This window comes from Ceratotherium simum, chromosome 35 (assembly GCF_057802395.1).
Source record: "Ceratotherium simum simum isolate JZ-2026a chromosome 35, ASM5780239v1, whole genome shotgun sequence".
Taxonomy (NCBI): domain Eukaryota; kingdom Metazoa; phylum Chordata; class Mammalia; order Perissodactyla; family Rhinocerotidae; genus Ceratotherium; species Ceratotherium simum.
Genome location: NC_141934.1, coordinates 14,053,979 through 14,066,002, shown reverse-complemented (window position 1 = coordinate 14,066,002; position 12,024 = coordinate 14,053,979). Strand labels below are relative to the sequence as shown.

General features: G+C 49.1%; 1 protein-coding gene across 10 annotated transcripts in view; it reads right to left on the bottom strand.

Moving 5' to 3' along the window:
* ACACB (acetyl-CoA carboxylase beta) overlaps positions 1 to 12,024 on the bottom strand; it is a 99,333-nt gene that overhangs the window by 78,371 nt on the left and 8,938 nt on the right. For 2 of the 10 annotated variants that reach the window (XM_087424065.1, XM_087424066.1), the window contains exon 1: positions 3,313 to 3,573. The exons of 6 other annotated variants lie outside the window; for them this stretch is intronic. In XM_087424065.1, coding sequence (XP_087280191.1) covers positions 3,313 to 3,359 — 47 coding nt within the window. In that variant the 5' untranslated portion in view covers positions 3,360 to 3,573. 2 more of the 10 variants (XM_087424068.1, XM_087424067.1) reach the window with 2 other exon arrangements.

Below are 12,024 nucleotides of genomic sequence, written 5' to 3'. Positions count from 1 at the left end.
ATCATCTACGGCTGCTGGTGCGGTAAACGGCAGTTCTGAGTAGTTGTGAGAAAGATCACGTGGCCACAAAGCCAAAAATATTGACTATCTGGCCCTTTATGAAAACAGTTTGCCCAGTCTGAGTTAGGGAGCAGTCTTCAGCCCCGACTGTCCACTCCATCACATGAGGAGCATTAAAAAACCCTGATCCCCAGGCCCCACCCGGATTAATTAATCCCTAGGGGTGAGGGATTGGGAGGGCTGTGTGCCCAGGCACCGACATTTTCTAAAAGCACCCCAGGAAATTCTAATGTGCAGGCAGGGGTGAGAAGGTGAACAGATCAACAACGAACATTTCGACATAGGCAGCCGGCCTCAGTTCTGAGATTTCCCACGGCAGTGACTTCACTCCTAATGGGCATTGTGGGGCTCACTGAGGCCCTCCCCCTCCCCAACTCTTCTTCCTCCCATTCAACTCAAGCCTCTTCCAAGAAGCCCTTCTCCAACCACTCTGACCCACATTCATTTCCCCATTCTCTGAACTCTGGCCCTGTTCGCACTCCGAGGGACGCTGGTCAGCGTCTGGGACCCCGCCTCCCTACTCATTCTGGCTCCTTGGGAGATGGCCCAGTCCTTCAGGACAGGATCCCAAATGCCTCTTGACTCCGTTCATACAAGAACTCTGTCGTCACCGTTATCTGTAGTGCAAACATCTGGGCTGACCTGGGACAGCATGAGACCCACCTCCCCAGTGCTGAGCATCGGGGGCAGTCCTGGGGTCCAGCAGTGGACAGTCTCAAGAACCCTGGAAAGGCCTGTTAGGGCTAGCCCCAGTGACAGATGAGGAAACCGAGGTTCAAAGGCTTGACAGCACTTGCTCAAGGGCGCACAGCTCAGCGGCAGGGTTGTGCTGTCGAACTCCACCTTTTTAGCAACTCTAATTTTAAGCTGACTTTAAGCTAAGCACTGACTCAATAAAGCATCTTCATATTATGATGAATATGACGACCACACAGCCTACACTTGCCAGAACAATTCCAATTTCTTGCAAGTTTATTCTTTTGGATGAAAGTGGTTTGTGAAAGGTATTCTTTTGGATTAAAGTGTACAATTAAATGTGATCCAAGATTTATATGTTAAACTTTTTGGGTAAATAGCTTTATAGATCAGAAAAAATGTCTCCTTTGTAGACCACGTAGCCTGCTTTGGATACTCCAGAACTTGAGTGTTTTTGCCAGAGTCAGATTAGGGCTCCAAATGTGGAAGAAATGCGACCTCTGCGCTCCATGAAAGACTGAGTGCATAAGAAAGACCAGAATCCACACCCGGGGCCCTGCCCCTCTGCAGGCGCTTTGCGCAGACACGCCCTGAGCACTCCAAGAAGGGCCCCTGAAGACTCTGTTGGTCTCCTCTGTGGAAGGACCGAAGAACTGGAAGGTCAGCCTCCCTCCCGGCGGCTGGCAGCACGTCTGGGACATGTGTCTTGCCCTCTCTGAACCACCCACCAGAGGAACTAAACCACCACTGAGGCCCTTCTGGCTCCAAGAGTCCTCACCCCCCGGCATGCTCACGAGCCACAGTAACCAGTCACCAGCTAAGTCCTTTAGTCTTCTGACTAGGCCAACGTCAGGAAAGGCCTCTTATTTTTGAAGGAGTCTATTCGAGCAGGTTGTGAACCTGCTGCCTAGAGAGCCCTTTGGGCGACAGCCAGAGCGTGAATCCCAGTTATGCTCTCACCAGCACTCAGGGCCTCAGTTTCCTCGTCTGTAAAATGGGGATGATAGCACCCCGAGTGCCCCATGGTGGCGTTGCAAACCTGGCATGAAATCACACCTACAGAGCGTTCAGCCTGGCATCCTGATAGCACCCCATGTGTGGGAGCAGTTCTCACGGCTGCACTCCAGGGCCTTGAATTTGCATTACAGAGAAAACATCCAGCTCCCCCACTGCGTTAAGAGTTCCTAGAGGGCCAAGGTCATGTTCCCGGAACATTTTTGTGTCCCTTCCTCCTCCCAGACACAGGCCTTACACATGGGAAATGTACAGGGAACATTGACGGACCAGGTGAACGTATCCTGAGAAAAGAACAAAGGATGGAGGCAGAGACTAGCTACAACACCTCACTGTGCTGGTTCTAATAGCAAAAAAAGAAAAACAGCCCCAACACCCAAATTTATAGGGGATTGCTTACACATTTGAAGGTGCATCCGCTTAAAGGAACACTACAGACCCAGTAAAAAGCATGTTGTAATCAAAGATTGGCAAATGTTTTGTATAAAGGACCATATAGTAAATACTTTAGGTTTTTATGGCCCAGACGGTTTGTCCAACTACTTAACTCGGCCCTTGAAGCGGGAAAACGGCTATAGACGACTCGTAAACAAGGAGCATGACCGTGCTCCAATAAAACTTTATCTGTGGACGCTGAAATTTGAACTACACGTAATGTTCACTTGTCACCAAATAGTATTCTTCTTTTGATGTTTTTCAACTATTTAAAAGTTAAAAACCATTTTTTGTTTACAGGCCATGCAAAAACAGGGTGCGGGCCTGTCCGCTGAGTACAATGGTAGAAAACTTCACGTCCAGTGAAAAAGCAAATCACAACACAATACGTTCTGTATGATTCAAGATCATAAATTAAAATATATCTGCATCAAGAAAAAAAGGCTGCAAGGATATACAGCAACTGTTAACTAAGATCATATGCGGGGGGGGGGCTGTGGGTTATTTTTGTTCCTCCTTTTTGCTTATCTATAATGTTCCGAATTTTCAACAACAAACAGCATCATTTTGGTAACTTTTAAAAATGCAATAGAATGACAAGAAAAGAAACGAAATCAAGCAGGTAGGGCTAAGAAGCGCTCGGCACAGAAATGCATACACTAACCTGCTCAGAAAATAACCTTACATGTGATGTCTGCTCAGGTGCACGTTGATTCGCCCCGACTTCACAATCCCTAGGCTTCACAAAGACCTGCCTTCTGCCACCATCACCGTTATCCAGGCTAAGTGGACCAAGAGGGGGAAAGCAGAGCCCCCGCCAACAGGGCAACCTTGAGGCGCCTGTGCTCCTGAGGTCCCCGCTGCAATCAACATCACTGCCAAATCCTGCCTCCTCTTCAACCACCAAGGCCAGCTAGTGTCTGCAAGGCGGGCTCCACCTCCCCAGCCGCCAAACGGAAGCCCGCATGTCTTCGGGTGGGGGCGGGGAAGAGGGGGTCGTGCTCAGAGGACACACAGCTTGTCTTCACGGAGAGCGGAGGGGGCGTAGTGCTGCATTAAGTTTGTAAAAGAGAACTCAACGGCCATTAAAATTGCAGGCTTACTTACTTTACGTTGCGATCAGGGAAACAGAGCCTGCACTTGGCAGGACTCATGTTGACCGCCCCGCCGGCCAGTCCCACCGGGGTCCAGCTGGGATGCAGAGCATGCGCCTCCCAACCCCTGAAGCGGACACTGGTCCCGGGGCCCAGTGGGGCGGCCAGACCGTGACCGCGAGGTAGAGGCGCGGGCCTAGAGAGCCTCGGACCGGGTTGTGCCACAGCCTGCAGGGCCCAACTCGGCGCTGCGCTTCCTCCATCGCGAAATGCGCCCAGCGCGCAAGTGTCCAGGGCGGTCGCGCCCCCGGCCCCGCCCCCTACGAGGGTCCCGCCCCCTACGAGGGTCCCGCCCCCTACGAGGGTCCCGCCCCCTACGAGGGTCCCGCCCCCTCACAGGGCCCCGCCCCTCACAGGGCCCCGCCCCCTCACAGGGCCCCGCCCCCTCACAGGGCCCCGCCTCCCCTCCCCGCTCAAGACCCGGACCCGGCTACTCCCGGACCAGGTCCCGCCCCCCGGACCCGCCAATCATGGAGCCGCGCTGACCTTGGGCCCGGGAGGGAGTGCCCGCGACTTAAACCTCTCGGCCCCTTTCCTCCCCAGCTCCCTTGACGAGTAGAAGAGTTCTCGGACACCAGCCCCCTACTTACTGGCAGCTGCAGAAAACTCCCAGTTAATGTGCTTGAATACACACACAATAGGGAAGTGGTGGAAAATATGGGTTATTAACACGTGAGTCAGATGTCACCATGGTGCCTGGTAAAAGCCCCCGTAGTCAACTGCTGGCTTCCAAGTTCTTGTTTTTGCTTATTCTTTCACCTGTACTCCCAGGGCCACGTTTGCGCCACACCCCCGCCTCCCAGCAATGAGCTTCTAGCACACACTGTGAACCACCTGGGTCCCCTAGCAAAGTGTGCGCCTTCCAGACGGGGAAGACCCCAGCCGCCCTGTGACCATAAATGGTTTTACCTCTTTCCGGTAAAACCAACATTTACCGAGTGCTCTTTTGTGCCTTTGTCTTATTTAATCCTCGGAGCAAGCCTATTGTTTTTATTCCCATAATATAGATTAAAAACATGACCCAGGGGCCTGCCCAGTGGCCTAGCGGTTAAGTTCCCGTGTTCTGCTTCAGAGGCCCGGGATTCACGGATTCAGATCCCGGTCACAGACAGACGCACCGCTTGTCAAGCCATGCTGTGGCAGCGTCGCATATAAAGTAGAGGAAGATAGGCATGGATGTTAGCTCAGGGCCAATCTTCCTCACACAAAAAAAGAAAAACCATGACCCAGAGATGTTCAGAGATGATATGTTTCCCAAGGTGACAGAGCTGGTGACTTGAACCCTGGGCAAACTGATTCCAGTTAGAATGAATGAATGGAATAAAATGCTTCTCCAAGTAGTTATAATAAACAAAAAGGATCCAAACACCGCCTAGAAAACATTGCAATAATAATAAATGTAGCTTCTGTTCGTAGCAAACAACAAATAATGTAAATGCTTGCAAATGAATTCCCTTCAGAGGGCACAGCCAGGGCCACACCTCCAGAGGGCGCCATCCACGGGGACACAGTGTGAGCAATGACCTGCCCCTGGAGCTGTATAAGCAGGCCGGCCTGAGGGCACTGGTGAGCTGTGCTCTAACCATATATTAAATAGCGTTTCAACAATAGGTTCAAAAAAAAATAGAACAAGTGGACAAAATTCTCAGTTCTTCAGAGTCTCTAGAAGGTTCTTCATCACCCTGTCTTCGCTCCCTCCAAAAAAGAAACCCACCTTAGGCCAATTTTTTTGTTTTGTTTTTTAAGTTTCAAACCAAAACCAAAAAGTATTCATTGCCCAAATTTAAATGTAGCCACCTCAAAATAGGGAAAACAATTAAAATCAGGAAATGAAGGTATTTCAAAACACCCCTACCCTACCCAAAGTCAGTTAGGATCACTCGGGGGAGAACTCTCACCAGTTTACTTGCGTACCTCCAGGGTTTCATTCTCTACCTACGGGGAACCCGGCACTGTGTGGATATTTTCACCTCTCTGCTAACAGCCGTAAAGATATCCTAATACTGCGTGATCTGCGTGATCCTGCGTTCACCCAGGGCTCTCAAGAAACGGATTTCACTGAGATGTCTGGGCTTCGGATGTCATCAGAGTGATCATGACTTGGATTTTTCTCTGCCTGCATTCTTAGGGAATAGAAGATAAGAAGAAAATAATAATATACACTCCTATGTACAACATCACCTTTATACAAACATCGATAGTTGTGATTTTTGAAAAAACAGTCCAAACTTGGCTATAGTTGCAGTCTCGTGCTATAAGCCCTTCTGCTCAGACTTATCAGAGGCTAAATTTAACTTGTTGGTATTGCAGAGGGAAAGCCCAGGTCACTGACAACACAGCACACAAAATCCGCAAGGAAATGCACGTGCAGTAGTGACCAGCAGCACGGTGGAGAGACCTGAGCAATGAGTGGCCTCGGGCCTGTCCCTCCCTGCTGTATGACCTTGAACAAACCCCTCCTTTCTCTCTCCACTTCCTCATCTGTAAAATCATCCACATATAATGTGCTTTCATTGAAATAAAAATAAAATACTCCCTTTCAATATATGATGAGGGAAATGTTACATTAAGTAGAGTGCGGAAGTGAATGATTTTTCTAAAACAGGATACTGATGCTTAAAGCAGAGGGGAAAGTAAGAATGTTTAGTCACTCTGTACCCTGTATTAATATAACAGCCAACCTTCCCCGAACCTTCCACAAATGTAACAGTGCAGAGACAGGGGCCCCCTTTATCTCAAGCTCCCAGAAAACATCCTAGGAGCTAAAGAGATTTGAAAATGGGATTTCTGCCAGCCCCTTCCTAAATTGATAAATGAATAAATAAATTAAAACATTATAGAAAGACCCATGGCATTCCATTTAGTGATAAATAAAAATAGGTATAGACAATTTAAAGTTTCATGACCTGCTCACTCCTCGGAGCGGATGAGAAGAGGTGCAGGTGCAGGCCATGTACAGGAAGGAGCTGGGGAGGCGCCCACTGCAAGCCCACCCAGGCCGCTATTTGGGACAGGGAGAAAGATGCAAGGTCCCAGGTGTCACCGTGCTTTCCTGGTGTGCATTCACTCTCTGCAGGGCTGCCCAGACCCCATAGACCCTCACCCGCCTTCCCGGGATCCGAGGTCTGTGTTGCTAAGCCACTCTTAAACTCAACACTCCCAATGAGGAAGTGAGCATACCGGGACAGGCAGGGGACAGACCCAGCACTATGTGCTGATCTGTAGTTTATCCTTTATCAGGGACACGTCTCCCGCCTCTTCCATCTCTCTTCCTCCTCTGTGGACACAAGTTGCTATACCTTAGAGGTGTATGCCAGGCGGGGCTGGGGAATAGCTGTGGCCACAGGCAAGAACTTTTGGGAGAGCGCATTCAGCGGATGGCAACCGAGACAGCCTCGGGGCCATCCACTCCCGGCCCTTCCTCTCTCCTGATCTCAACATGCTCCCGAGGCAGACACTAGTATTATCCCGCTTTGACAGAGAAGGAAATTGTAGCTCAAAGAGGTCATGGGACTGGTCTGAGATTTGTACCCAGAGCTGTCTGACTGCGGGTCCTGAGCCCCTTACTATGACACTGTGCTTTGCATTTGCTTTAAGTGCTGTGTTCACAGTAACTCAACTAAGCCTGACTCCAGCCCTGTGAGGTAGGTGCCACTGTGGCCTCGTTTGAGAGGACGCTGAGGCACAGAGGTAACAGCTCAGCCCCGGGTCACATGACAGCTAAGGGGAGGAGTCAGCAGGCCAGCCCTCAGTCAGCCTCCCGTGAGTTCTCTAACCACTCCACCACTCTCTCCACCTGTGATGGGAAATGCTCTGGGCTCGTGGCCTCTTGGGCCCCTACCCTGGCCCCCTTGAGGACAGGGGCCGGATCTCACCATCTATGCAGCCATAGTGCCAAGCGCAGGGCCTGGTACTCAGCAGGGCTGCAGTCAACGCTCCCCAGCAAGTGAATGGCTGGGAACAACCCTAGCTTCTCTACTTGACTGTTTCATCTCTTAGATTGTCTTTAGGCTTCTCTAGAACCCAGACTTTTTGTGGTAATCTGCCAAGGAGAAAATGATTATAAAGTAACAAACTTTTCCCAACTTTCCACTGCTCCCCTGTCTCCCAGGTGCCCAACCACCCCTCCACACACAAAGAAACAAAAGCAAAGACTGCTAGAGCCACAAAAGACCTCGGACCATCCAGTCCAGCCCCCGAGAAGGTAGGTGACATCCCCAAGGTCACACAGCTGAATGGTTGCCCGACAAATTGCCCCGACTCCTGACGCTTCCCACTGATGGGAAGAACAAGCTGGGAGCAGGATGGAGGTGCCTTCGTGGCAGCCCACGTTAGGCGGCAGCATCGACACTGGGAGTTTGCAGACCACTTTCTGATCCGCATCTGCTGAGGGTCCGGGTTCGAATCGCGTCTGGGCCTATGATCATCTTGCTGGAGACCTCAGACAGACTCCTGAAGCTCTCTGGGTCTCAGCTTCTAACCTAGGAAGTGAGATGACTGGTACACTTTTCCCCCAATATTTTATTTATAATGTTTTATTATTAAACATGTGGAAACTTGTCATAATGATATTTACAGCAGAAAGTTAGAAAACAGAAGAAAATTTAAATTACTTATAAAGGTACCACGTAAAGACAATGATTATTAACAATTTGGAGACGCTCCTTACAATCTCTCCAGCCACACACACACATTTATTAAGCACGAGCATTTTTTGTGCTTACTGTGTGCCAGGAAATGTCCTAAGGACATTTCATACACCTGTCCATAATCCCTTATCTGAAACTCCCAGGGCCCAGTGTGCTGTGGAATTTGGGAATTTTTTTTTTAGGAAGATAAAGCTTTATGTTACACATTACCATGTTAATATTTCAGCAGCAGGAGGCATGAACAGTCACACAAAATGGGATAAATAAAGACTACAAATAACTTCATATCTATTCAAGGTGGGTTTGCTGCTAAATGAGTTCACCATACGCCAGCGTATGAACTTCAGTTTCATAACTTTAAATTTCAGGGCTGCAGTTGCGCGATCCTGAACCTGTAGCATCCCATTCAATGCACACATGCACCCTGGGGGTAGAACTATTGGGGTAACAAGCTAGTAAGAGGCGGCTTTGAACCAGCTATCTCAGCCCAGGCCCACTGTGTACCAACCTCACTGTGCTTCTTAAACAAAACGGGATCACCCTGTAACCTTCATTTCATCATGTGTGAGCAACTGTTTTTCACATCACGTAATGTCCTCATCAGCTCTGTTTCTAAGGGTTGCGTGAGATTCCAACCCTCAGGACTGTTTCCAAGTCCAATGAAAGGCCAAGTCCCAGCCCCTGGCCTGAGATGAACCCGAAAGGGAAGAGACAGGAGGGGAGGCTTGAACAAACAGCACAAAGTCATTGGATCTAAAATTTTAGCCCTCGTCAGGTGCGGAAATGGACGGGGAGGTGGGGGGAGTGATACTGCATATTAAAGGCAGAAGAAAAAGTCAGAATTAGAGTTTAACCCCAGAACTAGTCTACAAAGTCAGAAGATTTATGCAAAAAGAATTTTATGAAAACAAAAATGCAATTGCTGCTAAAGAGCAACAACAAAACTCCTATTCCTCCATTCATCCATCCATGCAGTCATTCATCCATTCCCAGACTCGTTATCAAGCGTTTTCCATGCCCCGGGAATGCAGAATTCTGTCTTGGGCAAGCTTGGGTTGCTCATTTCATTCAGGCATTTGGCAAATGTTTATTCAAAGTCTGCTGTGAACCTGCACTAGGCTAGGCAGTGGGGAAAAGCAGAGACCCCATAAAGATGGCCCTGTTTTCATGGAGTTTGCTGTCCAGTGTGGGAGACAGGTGACAACCAGGTAAACAAAAAAGGAAATTAAAGACATAACCTCAAGGAGTGATTAAGGGTTGTGAAAACAACACATCGCAGTGATTGATCAAGAAACTGTGGGCACGTGTTTGTAGGTGGGAAGCAGACAGGGAAGGCCCTCAGGGAGGGTGACTTTGATGGGCAAAGAGCTGGATGTGGAGGCGGGACTGGCTACAGAATTTACAGGGCCCAGTGCAAAATGAGAATGTGGAGCCCCTTGTCCAAAAGTTATTAAGAATCTCAAGAGGGCGATAACAGAGCACTAAAGCAAGCACACAAGGCCATGTGTGACCCTGGTGGGAGGTCTAGGGGCCTGAAGGGAAAAGGAGCATTTCAGTTCAGATGCAACAGCCAGCGCAAAGGCTCCGAATGGGGATGGGAGTATTCTGGGATGAGGAGGGCACAGCAGGAAGAAAAAGGCCCCTTTGAAGACTGCTTCAAAAAAGTTTCCTCCCAAAGCAAAAACTTGAACACGTGCATTTTCCATCCATGCCTAGCCAGTCTCCCAACTGGTGGCCTGGCAGGAAGAGGCTAGAGTGGGCCACAAGGTGACCTTCAGGGCAGCACAGAAGCCAAGTGGCTCCCTGAGGAAACTGCACGGGGCAGGGAAGACCCACAGACATACCTCACTTCTTTGCTGTGGTTTCCACGTGAGCGCAGAGCCCTGGAATACACACCCCAGGTCTGAGTTTTCTGTCTTCGAAATGGGGAAGGCGTTAGACTAGGGCTGGCAGGTCCAGCCCAAAACCCTACTCCCTGCTTCCATTTTGCAGAAACTGGGCCTCAACAGGTTAAGAGATTTGCCGGAGAGTGCAGCGATTTGGCAGCTTATCAGGAAAGAAAATAATAATGAAAGGAGCTTCCTGGATTCTAACAGGGACTGTGTCACCACATTTGCCTTCTATGTCAGGCTGCATTTCCTGATTTCTGGCTGGTTGCAGGCAGCATGCCAGCCTGCCCACCCGCTCCCGGTGACTCACACCACAAAGTGGCCTGAGATTTCGACCTGTGGGCCCCCGGGAAAAGGCATTACCACTCATAGAAGAGAAGCAGTGCAGCAGTGGCCCTCCACAAAGCCACACTTTGCAGGAGTTTTTTTGGAAGGGTAGAGGGTCCCCCTGAACATCCCTTCAGAGATTTGGCCCAAGGCCCTACCCTTGGGTGTGAGCAAAAGGGTCAACAGGGGACTGCCAAACACCAGGCTACTGACAGTCCCAAAGATGCCAAAACACCAAAGCCGAAACTCTACAACAGAAGAAGAGAATGCTTAGCCTCATTTCGATATGGTTGGTTCCAACAGGCTCGAACGCACAGGTTTTGACATAATTTTTCATCCAGCCAACCATGAGGGGCAATGGCACTAGGACAATGTCTAAGCCCCGACTCCCTGAAGATGCTTCCACGTGGGACTCTCATTCCAGCTCATTAGAAACAATGAACACATGAGGGTCTCCTCCACTGGAGGCCCCTGATTCGGGGACTCGGTTGGGGCTGGAAATGTTCCTCACGGAAATGCCAGTACCTTGGGAAGCATCAGCAGAAGTACCCCAGCTGACCCTGGGTGCTAAAATTCTAAATTCCCAACTCTGAAAAGCACATCCACTGGGGACAAAAAGAACTGGGTGCCTATAGCTTTGTGACCAGGGGTCACACCTCAGGGGGCTAGTCCAGTGCGCATATGCTATAGATGAGGAATTGGAGGCTCAGAGAGGGTAAGGGACCTACCCAAGGTCACACAGCACATCGGTCCTCCCTGCGCCCCATCGTGGCCCTTGGCATCTCCCACCACCCCACAAGGCGCCTTCATCTCAATGTTGGATGCCTCCAGTTTATAAAAACCAAGATCTCCCTGACCCTCCTCCCAGTCCTTTGCTGGGACAAGGCAAGCATAAATGATTTATCTACAATGCTAAGTTTCTATGCAGTGAAGATACAAGGGCAAAAAATTCACTTAATATTTTGGCTCATAGCCATGCAGAGATGGGCCCTTGGCTAAGTATCTTTTGCCTTGATAAATTCACCAGCTCAGAAAAGCTGTAGTTTAAGCACAAATGAGCAAAGACCCCTCAAAATAGTGGTGGAAGACAGAGAGTAGAAAGTCGGGAGACTTGCCCCCACTCCATATTTTAACCTACCATTTATTGACTGCTTCATCCTCTTGCTAAGTACCTTAGAAATATTAGTTCATTTAACCCTCACAACTTTCTGGGAATCCAAGAGTTAGGAAAGAATAGCAATAGTAATAATGTTACTATGTGATAGGTTCTTAATTAGCACCAGTAGAAATAATTCACATGGTCGGTTCCTTCTTATCCATTAGGGCTGCATGTGCACTGTCCAATACAATAGCCACCAGCCACACGAGGCTATTTAAATTTAAATTAATTAAAATATAAATTAAAAATTCAGTTCTTCAGTCCCACTAGTCACATTTCAATTTCAATAGTCACATGTGACTAGTGGTTACTATGTTGGACTGCACAGTTCTAGAACATTCCATTCTATGATATTGCCTTAGGGCAGAAGGTTCTGTTGGCCTGTTCTGGTCTAGCCTGAAAGTTGCCTCTTCCAAGAGCTCTTTCCTGACCTGACCACATCTTTCTAAAATAGATCCCCTCAGGTATTCCCCCTCCTATACCCTGTTTCCTTCCTGGCATTGGACACATGTGGAAACTATCTTCTCGGTTTACCTGTTTATCTGTACATTTCCCATCTCCCTGGCAGGACTATCTGTCTTGTTTCCTGCAGTAGCTATTGCGATAAATGTATCTCACCATCCCTCCTACTCCGATCCCAC